Here is a 14,847-nt window from a genome sequence, read left to right on the forward strand (position 1 = left end):
CTGTCAAATCGGGTCACCCAGCCCATCACGGGTTAGTAAGTCAATCCAGTCCGTCTTATTTATTAGCGAGTCAGAAAAATTCGAACCCAGTTCGACCCACCACTTGGTGGATAAACAGGTTCACTTAATTAATATTTTTTTAAAATAAAAAAATTTACAAACCTTTTCTAATTCAAATCTAAACAAATTTCAGTCACAAATTTCACTTCCCAACATGAGTGTTTAATTAATTTTGAAAATAAAGAATTTAAATAATTTTTTCAAACAAAAAAATAATAAATATTTTTTTATAAAATTAAAATTAAATAAAATAAAATTAAATAGATGGATTAGTAGGTCTGGGTTGGTGGGCCAACTTAACCCACCACAAGTTCAACCTGCATAAACCTAGTTTAAATAAATTGGATTGAAATTTGATTCACGTAAAAAATCAAATTCAACCAAACGCAAACCGAGATGGACCGAGGTGACCCAAGAATTATGAGACATTTTGACATCTCTGCTTATAAGCTACCAGGCTATTCTTAGAGTGTTTCATCCTACACCTCCAAGATATCATCCTGCACTTCCAAAAATTACATTTTTAACCTTCTAACATTTCATCCTACACCTCCAGTTTTTTCAAAATTTTCATTTTCAACTTTAATAAATATTTTTCATTTTTTTTTTCTTATTCACCACCTTAATAATAATTTAATTTAATTTAAAATTTAAATATTATTTAATATAATTTTATATTTTAATAATTATTAAAATATGATTTATATTATAATAATAATTGTATTAAAAACTTATAAACAAAATAATAAAAATAAAATTAATAATAATAAAAATAAATATTTATAATCATATATTTAAATATATTAAATTATATTAAAATATTAAATTAAATTCAATAATTATTAAAGTTTAAAAAAAATAAAATTTTGAAAAGATCTGTTAATCGAATATAGATATCCGATAAGTAATGTTACGGATATCCATATACGATGAACAATTGTTTTTAGAAATTTAATTTTTATTTAAATTTTAATAATTATTTAATTTAATTTAATATTTTAATATAATTTAAATATATTTAAATATTTTATTTAATATAATTTTATTTGATTTTAAATAAATAATTATTTTTAAAATTTTGTCTTTTATTTAAATTTTAATAATTATTTAATTTATTTTAGTATTTTAATATAATTTAATATATTAAATATTTTATTTAATATAATTTTTTATTTATTGTTATTATTTTTATTTTAATTATTTTATTTTTATACTTTTAATATAACTAATATTATAATACAAATTATATTTTAATAATTATTAAAATATAAAATTATATTAAATAATATTTGAATTTTAAATTTAATTATTATTAAGGTGGTATAGAATGTTTTTAATAAGAAAAAGAAAAATGAAAAGATATTTTTTAAAGTTAAAAATGAAATTTTTTAAAATATTGGAGATGTAGAATAAGAATGAAATGTTAGAAGGTTAAAAATATAATTTTTGAAAGTACAGGATGATATTTTGGAGGTGCAGGAAGAACCCTCCTCTTCTTAACTAGAATATTCCTCTTCTTAACTAGAATATAGCTTCCGTCTTAACATTGCGAAACATTTGGTAAAATTGTGGCGTGGTTCCATTTCCATAGAATAAAAAGGATGTAAATGAGGGTATAGCGTTTCAATTTGATCGTATAAATGCAATGCAAGTGCGCTACATTCGAAATCTAAGCACTGGGTGCCGACGTTCAGCCTCCAAAGGTGCCACTTCCAAACCTCAACCTTCATCTTCTTCTTCTTCAACCTCGTTATGCCTTTCGGAACTTGATGAGGATTTCACGCTCTCAAGCCTCAAGCTTAAACAACCCTCTGATTCAGGTATTTTCAATCATCCCTCACCCTTCACGAACATTGACTGAAGTGGTTTTAGTCTACTTTAAATCGAATTCGTTAAGTTGATATTGGAAACTATTGCCGAGGGTGCTGCATTGTTGGATAATTTGATTTATAATAATCTGTTTTTTTATTTTTTATTTTTGGGTATTTTGGTGCAGGTTATTCGGCTAACAGGGTGTTTAAGCATATTTCTTCTATTTTCCATGGTAAGTGTTTGTTAAAACTTCTGTGAGAATATACACACTTATAGGAGGGGTGTCAAGTGAGAAACGAGAGAGCTTGGGAGGAGTGAGAGGAACTTATAATTCAAAGGAGTTGTTAAAATTAAAACTAAGAAAGTTTGACCATCCTTGTTTGATTATACGACCAAGATATATATCCATTTTCTCTAGGATAACAAGGAAAACTGAGGAAGCTGGAAGTAGGTCTAATCTATGTGGTTTAACCAGTAGTTTCTATTTACAATTCCTTTTCCCTTAATGTTTATTGTTTACTTTTTTTGGCTGGGGGTGGGAGGGGAGGTGTAATTGAATGAAGGTCCTGTACTGTGGTTTTCCCAAAAAAATTGGTTTAAAAGGTTAATCATATCGGGTTATTGTTACTGATTGCAGATGGTAAGTCAGCCAAGAAACCTGGTTCTGCGGAAATTGATGGTGCAAAGGAGTTTGAAAGAGTGCAAAATCTATCGTGGTTGTCGAGCATCTCTCAGAGCAATATATTATTGCAACGGAAAGAGCAATCTCATAAAAAGAAACAAAAATATGTGTTTGAAGTCTCTCAAGAAAACCGTTTTCAGAAGTTAGTTCAAGTCTCTGCAAAAATGCTAGGACCAGAGGCTACCCTTGAATTGTTTGGTAAACTTGGACGAAAACCAGATGCGAAAGGATACAGTGCATTGGTAAAAATGTGCATAGATAAAGCCAGGGGAACTGATGATGAAGGCGTCGCAATAGAACTGGGGAAGGTTTTTAACCTTTTTAAATCAATGAGGGAACAAGGTTTAGAGCTAGAGGAGCAGACATATTGCCCACTTCTTTTGTATATAATTGATATGTGTATGGTTGAGGAGTTTCAGTTTTTCTATGTTATTATCAAAGAGGAGAATCCCAGTTCAGTTGCAAGGCTGGGTTACTATGAAATGTTGTTGTGGTTGAGAGTTAATAACGAAGAAAAGATTCAGAGTATTTGTAATTATATTGCAGAGAATGACAGTGAGGACATGTCTGATATACGAGGTAGGAGAACCTCCTTTATATTTTTTTCCACTTGCACTATTTTGCCATAACACCTGCTGGATTTAAAGTGTAGCAGGTGATTTCATTACACAGAGACACTATTGATGTCTTTTATTGAAAATGTTGGGATCATTTGAGGTGAAACTATTTGTCCCATGCTGTTTTAAGTGACATAATTCACGCGGTTAATTGTATTTGATTATTCATATACGAGTGTTTTATGCTAATGTTTACTAATTAACAGGACTACTAGCATGATGCTACCCTTTTTGCATTTTGGTGTCTAATAATGATAGAAAATTGTTTCATGTTGCACTTTAGGAACTAACTATCAACCTATGTTGCAGAGAATGTTCTGTTGGCTCTTTGTGAAAGTGAACGGACAGAGGAGATTTTAAAGCTGTTGGAAATCATAGACATAAAAGACATTTCATCTGCTGAATCTGTAGCAATGGTATTTCAGGCATTAGGAAGATTACTATTGGAACCTGTGGCAGAGAAGTTCCTTTTTTACTTAAAAAATAGTGGTAATTTGATATTGATCTTTTTTCACCTTGGATGATGTACGTGTGTAATGGCACTGAGTTGCATTTGGAAAAGAAGAATAAGAATTTCTATATGCTATATATTTGGGTCTTTCTATCTACCAATTTTGCTTCACATAATTTTATATGTATTAAGTGGTCCAAAATTTGGACTGCATGGATCTTTCCTTTTCTGAGCTAATTGTAAATGTCTTTAAACAAAGATTTTTCTTACATTCTACCCATTTGTATTTGAAATAGTATTGTAGTCATATAGTGAGATTAAGCATTGCTTTCTCTGTATAGTTCTCTCTAGTATATATACATACTGAGGTTCTCTTACATTTTGCAGATCATGAAGCAAATAATGTTACAAACTTCATTGCTTGCTATGTTGTTAGCATTCCAAATTTATTGGTAAGAAATATCTCACAAATGATTCTAATAATTTCTGTGAAGCCATGATAATCTTTACGTAGTTCTGCCTTTTTGCAATTTGCTTCATTCTTGAACTAAGTCTCCATTTTCCCATTTTTATGTTTCTTCCGAAATTTAGTGTGATTAATGTAGTACCAAAGCCAGTTAGCTAGTTTTTATTAGCATTCTTTAATGACGTTTTCTTGATAGTTAATTTTGAAGTCTCAATTAAAGTTGAAATAAATAGAAGCATTTGTAGGTTATCATCTACAGTGCGCTAAAGTGAATTACCAGGTAAGATGGAATTGGTGTCTTTAAATTTGGTTCAGTTAAATAAAAAAATTGTTGAAACTCATACCTCTGTTGTGGTTGAAACTTTAAAGCCAATGACGTCATACTTCATTGTGCTTGTATGCTAAAATGAGCATAGTAGCATATTAAACATTGATCACAATCAAGAGATGTCCATAGCTGTTGCATATATGTTGTTTGACATGATAATTTTCAATATAGTACTAGTCTGTAATGTGGGGAAAGTTCTTTGTGCATTTGGTGCGTCATTTCTCACATTTATTTTTGGTGTTCTTGAAGGTTGAGGATGTCAAAAAAAAGTTCAAAGACTTGCACCAAAGACTAGAAGTTTCACCTTCATCCTCATCATATGAGAAAATCATTTTACATAGCTGTGCATTGCACAAGGTACAATTTTCTTTATTGCATTCTAATGATTACTAAGTGACTACCAGAACTTTCTCTGTGAGAAGAAAAAAAAAATCTACAAGAAAATGGTTAGAAAACTGTTCGTTCTAGCGAGATGACAGGACAGTGAAGGTGCACCCTTCAATTTCCTCACTCTTTACTGAAGAACAAAACTTGAACTATTGACAAAGGCTATGTATTTTTATTTGTGGACCCACTGACGTTTACTTTCTCTGCATTGTTAGTTTTATATTTTTATTTAATAGAAAAAATGTATTCATGCATTCAAGTAATTAAGCTTATTTGTCACCATAATGGCATTTTCTGATTCTTTTGTGTGCTTTGTTGATAAAAAAACTCGAAGATCTTATCCAATGACGTGCCCTGTTCTCTGATATCCAAAAAAGAAAAAGTAAAAAATGGAGATTTTTTTTATCGGCAAATGTTAGTTGTTAGTGTGGGGGAGTTGAACTCACAACCTCTCCCACCTTCCCTTCCAACTTTACTACTAAACCACTTTATAACTCCGAAAAAAATGGAGATATTGTCTACCATTTGCACTTTGCTCATATATTCCTTTCCTTGTTGATAAAAAAAACTTGAAGATCTTATCCAATGACCTTTCTTATCCACTTATATCCAAAAATCATTAGAAGGATTCTACTCATCGAAGTAATTCAAAAGAAGAGGGAAAGGAAAGAAAAGAGATATTGTCTACCATTTGCATATGTTAATAGATTCCTAACTTCCTATCATCATTTGAAAGTTGTGATATGTTTTGTCACTTTGCATATCACCATACTTTTGTCACCTTTAAGCCTGCTATTAGAAAGTAAACTTTAAGTCTAGCTCAACCACCTTTAAGTATGCTATTAGAAAGTGAACTTTAAGTCTGCTATTAGAAAGTGAACTTTAAGTCTAACTCAACCTCACAAAACATGTTCGTAAGTCTAACTCACAAAAATCATTAGAAGGATTCTACTCATCGAAGTAATTCAAAAGAAGAGGGAAAGGAAAGAAAAGAGATATTGTCTACCATTTGCATATGTTAATAGATTCCTAACTTCCTATCATCATTTGAAAGTTGTGATATGTTTTGTCACTTTGCATATCACCATACTTTTGTCACCTTTAAGCCTGCTATTAGAAAGTAAACTTTAAGTCTAGCTCAACCACCTTTAAGTCTGCTATTAGAAAGTGAACTTTAAGTCTGCTATTAGAAAGTGAACTTTAAGTCTAACTCAACCTCACAAAACATGTTCGTAAGATAAGGTTTGCACCCATTTATTATTGTAATTTTGCCATGTATCTAGTCGAAGTCGGATCTCCAACACACCTCCTAAGTTGAGGAATGAGCATTTTGAGCTTGGGGACTAGATATTTTCTGGGTGGTTCAATAGTAGCTAGATAGTGTGACATAATGACTCCAACAAAGCTTGTTAGGATAGACTCTAATACCATATTAGGAAGTGAATTTTAAACCTAATTTAATCTTATTAAATCTTGTAAAATGAGGTTTGCACCCATTTATATACTGTAATTTGATCTTATTTCTAGTCAATGTGGGGTCTCCAATTCCTGCAATGCACTATCATCTTTATTCATGTTGTTTGTGGTTTTATGTTATTATTGGAGGCTGGTCATTTGAAATTTGCTAGACTGGAGAATGATGTTCTGATTATAGTCAATAGAAAGGTTTCTGCAACACGTCATCCCTAACTATACTTCCTTCTCTGCAATTGACATATGTACTATAAGTAAAGGAACAATCATTGTCTAGGGCACTTTCCTCACTCTGCCTCTCATAAGCTACATTTGACTTGTCCTAACCTAATTTTTTGGGAATGCTTTCACGAAACATTCCTATTTTTCTACTTAATCTTACCCAGACTACCCTGATTCTGTGGGAACTTTTCTTTTTTCAAAATCGTTTGTAGGCTTGCACAATGAATAGCTTTCTTGTCAATTGAACAGCCATTTGGTTTTCTCTTCATAATTATACTTCTGATCACTTGCTATATAGAATAACAGAAACCACTATGTTCTCTGCTTGCATAAATTACTCCTTGGTTTGCATTAAAATTTTAACTGCTCTCATTCCACCAACTACAAAGTATGTGTCCATAATTCACACCCTTCTTATGAATCTTGCCTGCACTTTAGTGGTAGTCACCTATCAAATGGTATTTTCTTCCCAAGTAATCATTTGCCAATCTTCCACTTTTAAATAAAAATCAGTTACTAATCTTTGAACTTAAAAGAGCTAGATTGCCATGTTGCACAGAGATGACGGAAGGCGAAAAACACCTAAGCACTTGGGAAACCCTCCTTTAAAAGCTAATTGCTAAGATGGGAAATACTCTACAGAATATTTCATACTATTTGATAGGGAACATGGGTATTCCATAATACTCCAGTCCCTATAATCAACTGTTAACAATGGGCTTCAATTGTTAACTAATATATATATATATATATATATATATATATATATATATATATAGAGAGAGAGAGAGAGAGAGAGAGAGAGAGAGAGAGAACTAGGATTTTCAGTCACTCCATTAACAGTTTAGTTTGCATTTCAGATGAATTCTTGTTGGTTTGTAATGCAGGTGCATGTAGCACTTGATATTGTCAATGAAATGTGTGAAGCAGGTTTGACTCTATCAACTGAGGTATTACACTCAATGTTACAAATTTGTGACGAAACATCTGAATATAATTTGGTAAGACCAATCTTCCATACAATTACTCCTTTGTTTCTTCATTGGTCATAGTACTTGTGTCCTAATGTGCTCATATCTTCTCTCCACATGATATGGCCTTTATATCTTAGTTCACGATCTTGAATTAATTACGACTTGGGAACTGTTTGACTTGAAAGTTAATAGTATTACTATTTGGTGAATATCCAAGGATGATCTTATTTTTTAAAATAAAATAACCCCGTCAAATTGGAAGTCCCGTGCTTCGAAGAAAATTTGAAGTATAGGTCCCATCACTAACTTATACTAAAATTTAATTTGAAATTTAAAATTAAAATCATTACCTCTGGCCGCAAATGTCACCATGTCAAGGGATCAGTTAAAATAAGAGCAAATATATTAAGTGGAAGTCCAACAATGTTTTCTCCTTTAACTAGCTAAAAGCTAAGTTATAAGGAAGAGTTTTATGGTTGTTCTACTGCATTATTTAGTATCATATTTGTAAACTTCTAACAGAAATATAACCAAATTATATAATATATTAGTGGAGGTATAAATCTCACCTTACAAGATAATTTTGTAAGGTTAAGTTAGGCTTATAATATACTTTCATAAGATGGTATTAGAGAATATCAAGAGCTTATTTTAGCAAGATTTGTTGGATTTATTGTGACAACCACTATTGGGCGGCCATTAAACTATCTACATATATCTATCTCACACTCAAGGTTACTGGTCTTTGGTGTGAGGAAGTATGTTGGAGATTCTACATCGATCAAATTATAACATAAAAGTGGATGTAAACTCCACTTTACAAACTAGCTAGGTTAAGCTTAGAGTCCATTTTCATGTGCTCATCTTCTCTTCGTTGGAATATTGCTGTTGATAATGCAGATAGTTTTATTGCCACATTGATTAACAAGACTATTCTCAAATATTATGACATTTTATGGTGTATTTAAATCAACTTCTCACTTTAAACAATAATTCTTTTTCTCACCCTTTTAATCAATTTTTTGCAGAAAAACATCATTGATGGGGTGAGGGTCCTTGACCACATGCCATGTGCTGATATAAAACCGGATTCATAGAGCTCAGCTACCTAATTAGAAACTCTGAACATGAAGAGGATAGAGTAAATGTAAGTTATGTTTAATAGCCATATAATAGATTCTTACATCTATATCTGAATCAAGAATGAATTCATCTCTTCCGTTTTGACCATTTTATGATCTTTTATCCACCATGTCACCAAAAGTTTATAGTTATTTCTTCAATTGTTCCTTCTGATATTAACTTAGACTTCGCAAAAGTTGAGTTATATTGAGCACACACTTATACCCTCATTTCAGAAGAACCAATACTGTTCAAAAGAAATTGCATCTTGTATTGATGTTTTTATTAACTGTGTTTCAAGTTCTTGTTTTTACACACTACCAAGTTAATATTTTGAATCTTAGCATGCATTCCTCTATGTATACTGTTGCTCCCTGTATTTATTTATTTATTTATTTATTTATGCTAATGTTGTGATGCTACGTTGTAATATTTTTGGGTTTACATAAATACAGTTTCCAAAAACTGAATTATGTAATCAAGATATGCTACACTATAATGTTGTGAAAGCTTGTAATTTTATTGTGATCGTATAAATCCTTAACGTTACAGGTGAGCTTAAATCCATTGATACCGCAGAACAGCTTGAATCAAGTCAAGGCTATTCTTATCTTATCTGAGTACTTAGGCCACATGGGCAATTGTCTGAGGCTCTTGTTATTTATGGGGAAATCAACCAAGCTGGACGCAATCTGGAGGCAAAAGATGTTCAGTCTCATTGTAAGGTTTTGAATTCATCAGTAATTTATGTAATTTTTAACTTGCAAGCCTTCATAATCAAGCCATTGGACATTCCCTGGAGCACACTCGTTCCGAGGTGAGTTGATAGGTTGCGTCCTTCTTCTTGAGGAATTAGGTGATTCATACAGACAATTGAAAAGATGTTTGCCGCAGGATCATCTTTGTATTCTATTTCGAATAAGTATTTAAGCTCCTGTTCACTTGAATGGATCTGAGAGAGAGTGATTGAATGGATTTGAAGATAAATTTTTTGTTGTTTATTTGAGTGGATTTTGGAGGTACGTGAGAGTGGATTTGGAAGTAAAGTTTGTGAGAATTAGTGTAGAATTTGATTGATGTGACAGATTAAAAAAATTTACTTCCAAATTCACTCTCACTTATCTCCAAAATTCACTCAAATAAACAACAAAAAATTTATCTTCAAATCCTCTCAAATCCATTCAATCACTCTCCCCCAAATCCATTCAAGTGAACAAGGAAGGAAGGTTCTTTCTTTTCCTTCACTTTATTGAATTTCTAAGACTAAAATGTATTGGGCAATTTACTTTATGTTCATTGTATTTTGTGTCAGTTCTGCAGTGAAGTTGTGCAATCTGGCCAAGGATAAGTTCCAAAATGATGAGCAAGTTATGGAAGCTCTCTATTATAATGTTGGCTCCGACCTCCTTTTCACTTAATTTGTACAATTCAATGATACAAGAAACATAGTTGACTATGTTGAGTTATTGTTGTAGTTTGTGCAAGTCTGAAACTCTTTCAAACAGCTATGTTGTGTTTGGACCTTGAAGTATTGTAAGTAGGTTGTGGAAAGATTTTCAGGGTTTTCCACCTTTATTATGATGCTTGTTCCATTAGTCCACATTTGTATTGATAACGTGTGTAGGTATTTTCTCTGATTGAAGAGTTAGACTCCAGTCATTTGCACACTTTTAGGTTTCAAGGATAAGTTTTGGCTTTTGCCTGCACAGAAATGTCATGATGATTCTTTTTTAAGTGCCTGTGCTGATGCCAGTGATTTGCATAATGCTGACAGTAGAAGCATGTTTGGTGCTTTTCAACAAGTTTGCTTCTAGTACAGAGGATGAAGGTTTTAGCAAATATATATATATATATATATACATGTGTCTGTGTAAAAGTATGTAGACAGGGAGAGAAGGGTGCAAGAAACAGAGACTTTTTTTATGAAAATATAAATGTTCATATTGAAAACCTTGATAGTAGATGGATGCTCAATTCCATCCACAAATGACAGATTCGTCAGAATTTCGGTCTCTAATTCTTCTATATGCTGAGATTAATTAGAAGACCACGTGATCTCTACTGAAATGGATTTTTATAATATTTATAATTTGAAATTTGCTTAGAATAACAAGGCAAATATTGACCGGGAAATTGCAGTTACCTGTATACTAATTAGACATTTACAATTTTCAGTTTTAAAATAAAAACTTTTCTGAATCGTTTATTAAAATAAAATTTATTGACTTCGTAATTTTGAAATTGATTCACTTATCTCGTTTTTAATAAAAAAAATGTTTACTTTTCAGACATGTTTTTAATACAGCGAAGTCTATCTCTTTTATTTTATCTATAATTTTTAAAACATTTGTTTATAAAAGATTCTTTATTTTTTCTATTTTAAAATTTTAATTTTATATTAAGTTACATTCAATATGGTATTTTTGTATAAAATAGGAGAAGTGAATTTTTAAAAAAATATACGATACATTAGTGAAATTTATAAAAAATTAAAAAATATGAATGTCTATTTTAAAATTAAAAATATAAGTGTTAATCATCAGAATATATGTTAGGTAGGAGCAATTTTTCCGATTTTATTTATTTACTCATGTACATTTACTACTAATAAAAAGAAACGAATTAAACAGTTGGCATTGATTCATAATTAAACATTGAAATAGTTATACTTTTAGAAACTAAAAACTGTTAATAATGGCGATTAAATCATCCTTATCACCTCATTTAAAATGAGGATTTATTTTTGTCAACAAAAATGGATTCAGTAATCCAAACACACATTTGACATCTTTCTGTTAAAAGAATGTGATTGGGATTAAAATTTCAATGGGGGCAGAATCAAAGAAAAGAAATATATATGATTTGTTTGAAGTTGTTCAGCACTGTAACACTGTGTATCTCTAATGTGACAGAATCCCCATGAAAGAGTTCAAAAGGAATAAGCAACAAGTATGGCTTGCCTGCACCTTGCCTTGGCCTGCTCAAGCCTTTCTTCCAATGTTTCCTCCTTGACAGCAGCCTTAACCATAGCCAAATCCATCTCCATCAGCTTCAACACTCTGAACAGTTCTGTCACCATTCTTTCCTCTACTTTCCCTTCATCCATCAGAACCTCAGCCTCTTCTCTTGCCCTCTCAGCCACAATTTCTCCCACCTTTACCAGCAGTTCTGTTGATCCAAACTGCTTCCCCATGAGGGTCTCTAGCTTCTCCAAGAAGTCAGCTATGACATACCCAACTGGCACCTCTTGCTTTATCTCTTTTGTCCTCTTCCATCCAATTTCAAAGTTTGGAGGCTCAGGCTGCACAAGTTTCTTTCCCCTTCTCTCCCTCACTATCTCTGACCTCCTTCTCTTCTCAATGGGAAAAGACTCTTCACTGTTCACTGTGCTGAAGGAAGGGTCCGGGGTTAGAAAATCATCCTCAGGAGGACTGGATTCCAGAGATGTGCATCTAATGGAAAACTGCTTTCTGGGTTGGCTGTGGATGGAAAACTCTGATGGATTTGATGCTTTTTGTGAGTGGATGTGAAGCTGAAGAGAAGGATATGTGAACACTGTGGAAGCCATGCCAGTTTGAAACTGAAGAAGAATGAAGATAAGGCTTTGTTTGGATTATGGTTGGTTTGGCGTATATACATGCACAGAAAGTAATCACTTTTGAGATAACAGAGTTCAGTTTACTGTCCAATAAGCAAATGATATCTATAAACTAGAAATATCTAGTGAGGAGTCAGCTGTAAAATACAAAACACCTGTTATTATTATGTAGCTGGCTGGAAGGGTTGAATCCTATTGTCAAAATGCTTGGAATTTTACACATTAAAGTTGTGTCATAAATCTAATATTTTGATACAAAGTTTATTAACACGGCAGTACGAAATCAAACAACAAAGAAAACTTTTATAAATCTAGTTTTTCTTTTTTTTGAAAAAATAAAAATAAAATTTCAAAGAATAATATTTACAAAAAATAAAAATCTAGAGTCTAAATTTAAAAATTTTAAATAATTTTACTTTATCGATATATATATATATATATATATATATATATATATATATATAAATGAAATTACAACGTTATATTAAAAGCGTAAAATATACTATTAATACTTATCTTACATTATAGTCAAAGTTATGTTGTATAAATATTGGTATATTATATTAAATTTGTAACTTCTCATTTAGTAATATAATTACTATACAAAACATTATAGATATAAAGAAAACTTTGATATAACTACTATATTACAATTATCTATAGAGTACATAGTGCATATAAATAGTGATATAACTAAATTAATAGAATTAAAGTTTTTCAAAAAGAAAAAGATTATACATAACAAGATTGTAAGGGTCTGAAAAATATAGGATTATTGGGCCTTAGGTTTAGGCAGGCAGGTCCGTAAAAACTAAGGACATCATGACCTTAGAAGGGACCTTTCAAAATCTCAGTTCATTAGCCAACTTTTTCTTCTCTCTAGAATTCTTATTTTCCCTAACCTTGCTCTGCCTTCTCTCTACATTTCCAGCTCATTGAATCGTAGGATTTTGATTTAGGTGCTGCCCAAGCGTCCGCGGCATAGAGGGCTCCATTTCTACCGAACGTTTTCTTCATTCCAACTGGTAAGCCGTTTTCCCCTTCTCCTCCACTGTCTTTGAATCTAGGGCATGTCACTTTACTGGTTGCATGTAGCTGGTAGCTTTTCCCTTTTTTTTTCCTTAATCATTCTAGCTCTAAGAGTTGTACTCTACCCCAATTTGGTGGTTTGTAGGTTCTGTTGAGCTTGTTTCTGTGTGAGGGTTACTGTTTTGGGGCTTCTTCTAAAGTGTTGTGCTTATAACCACCAAGGTAAGGGGAGCTAGGCTACGTTTTTATAATTTGCTATATGTTAAGATGTATGGACTGATTTATGCTTTATTTTGCTATTTGGGCTGCATTTGAGTTGTGAGTGTATGGCATGTTTGTACTATACTGTTCATATGTGAATCTGTGAAATTGAGGCTCGTGAACTGTTGTAAATGGGATGGTCGTAAACTGTTTTGGACTCTTTAATTTCTGTAAATAATCATGTTGGGAGTGCCTTGGGTGAGAATCTGTGGTAATACTGATAAAATAGAAAACTTAGTGTTTTAGTAGTGTTTGGGTCACTTGAGAGGAAGTGAGGTAGTGATTTTTAAAAGTAGGGGTTTTGGGCACAATTGGGCTGTTGGGACATCTTAGGTAAGTCAATTGTGACTTGATAGGATCATAAAACTGGACTAGAACATGTCAAAAGTGGAAAAATCGAAATTAGGTCCTTGAGTTGTGGAAAATGATGTTTCAAAAGATAAAATTGATCTTAATCACTTTAGATTAGTAATAGGAAGAGTTAGGATCATCTAGGCAGGTGTAATTGAGCTTAATACAAGAATTGGAGGTCTTAGAAGTTGGCCAAGAGGCCTAGAAATGGTAACGGCTGGAGTGAGTGTGTGATTTTACAGATGATGCAGAGTCGCTATGCGAGCTGTCTCGCATAACGAGACCCTATAGAGGGTGCTCACTGTCTGGGTAATTCGCTATGCGAACTGGTGCGTTGTGCGAATTACCAGAGGGTGCTGCTCTCTGTTTGTGGATTCGCCTGGCGAATCCTATCGCTATGCGACCGGTGGTGGTCTAGAACCACTGCCCATTTAATTCGAAAGGCGAGTGGGGCGCATAGCGAGAGTTTTAGGGGGGTTGGTCTCTGTCTGAGCTCTCGCATAACGACCTGGGTGCGCTATGCGAGAGGTTTGAAGTCTGATGCATGTTGTGAGTTAATTCGCTATGCGAATTAAGGGGTGCACTGTGCAAGATCCTCTTGTCTCGCCTTGAGAACAGGGTGCGCGGTGCGAACCCTTTGAGTCCAGTATTCTGTTTTGCTCTCTTTTTGGGTTGAATCAAGTGTGTGGAATGATTGAAATGCATAGTATGATGTGGTAAGGTGATTATATTGAAAGTATGATTTTCTTTTGCAATGATCATCCACTTGGATGTGAGTAGAGGCAGATGAGGTGCCTCTGAAGCGGGCTTTGGAGGAAGACGACATTGCTGCTTAGTCTCCTTAGGATTCTCTTAGTATTTCTTGTATTTTAAATTACTATTTAGTTGTTGAGGATTTCCCTGTGATGCCTATCCTTTTGAAATACTCTATTTGCGTTTAAGTTTTAAATTACGACTCATTTTGGGATGCTGTAAGCTTAACTACCTTATTTACAGTCTACTCTAACTATTCTC

General features: G+C 32.6%; 2 protein-coding genes across 7 annotated transcripts; one reads left to right on the top strand and one right to left on the bottom strand.

Annotated features, from left to right (window-relative positions):
* The first annotated feature begins 1,546 nt into the window (after positions 1–1,546).
* Positions 1,547–10,172, top strand: LOC108334382 (pentatricopeptide repeat-containing protein At4g04790, mitochondrial). Of its 6 annotated transcripts, none has more exons than XM_017570197.2 (10): positions 1,550–1,880; positions 2,057–2,104; positions 2,510–3,133; positions 3,481–3,660; positions 4,010–4,074; positions 4,666–4,773; positions 7,386–7,499; positions 8,501–8,619; positions 9,147–9,411; positions 9,907–10,172. In XM_017570197.2, exons 1-8 carry the CDS (start codon positions 1,706–1,708, stop codon positions 8,567–8,569), a joined length of 1,383 nt encoding a protein of 460 aa, XP_017425686.1. In that variant the 5' UTR covers positions 1,550–1,705; the 3' UTR covers positions 8,570–8,619; positions 9,147–9,411; positions 9,907–10,172. The 6 variants fall into 6 exon arrangements, with proteins under 6 accessions (XP_052726734.1, XP_017425686.1, XP_052726732.1 ...); XM_052870772.1 differs by having other exon boundaries at positions 9,915–10,172; XM_017570198.2 differs by having other exon boundaries at positions 9,147–9,314.
* Positions 10,173–11,429: 1,257 nt separating this feature from the next.
* Positions 11,430–12,305, bottom strand: LOC108333641 (protein CHLORORESPIRATORY REDUCTION 41, chloroplastic). Its single transcript, XM_017569112.2, has one exon. It carries the CDS (start codon positions 12,160–12,162, stop codon positions 11,524–11,526), a length of 639 nt encoding a protein of 212 aa, XP_017424601.1. The 5' UTR covers positions 12,163–12,305; the 3' UTR covers positions 11,430–11,523.
* Positions 12,306–14,847: the final 2,542 nt, after the last annotated feature.

The sequence above is a fragment of the Vigna angularis genome, chromosome 11 (assembly GCF_016808095.1).
Source record: "Vigna angularis cultivar LongXiaoDou No.4 chromosome 11, ASM1680809v1, whole genome shotgun sequence".
Lineage (NCBI taxonomy): Eukaryota > Viridiplantae > Streptophyta > Magnoliopsida > Fabales > Fabaceae > Vigna > Vigna angularis.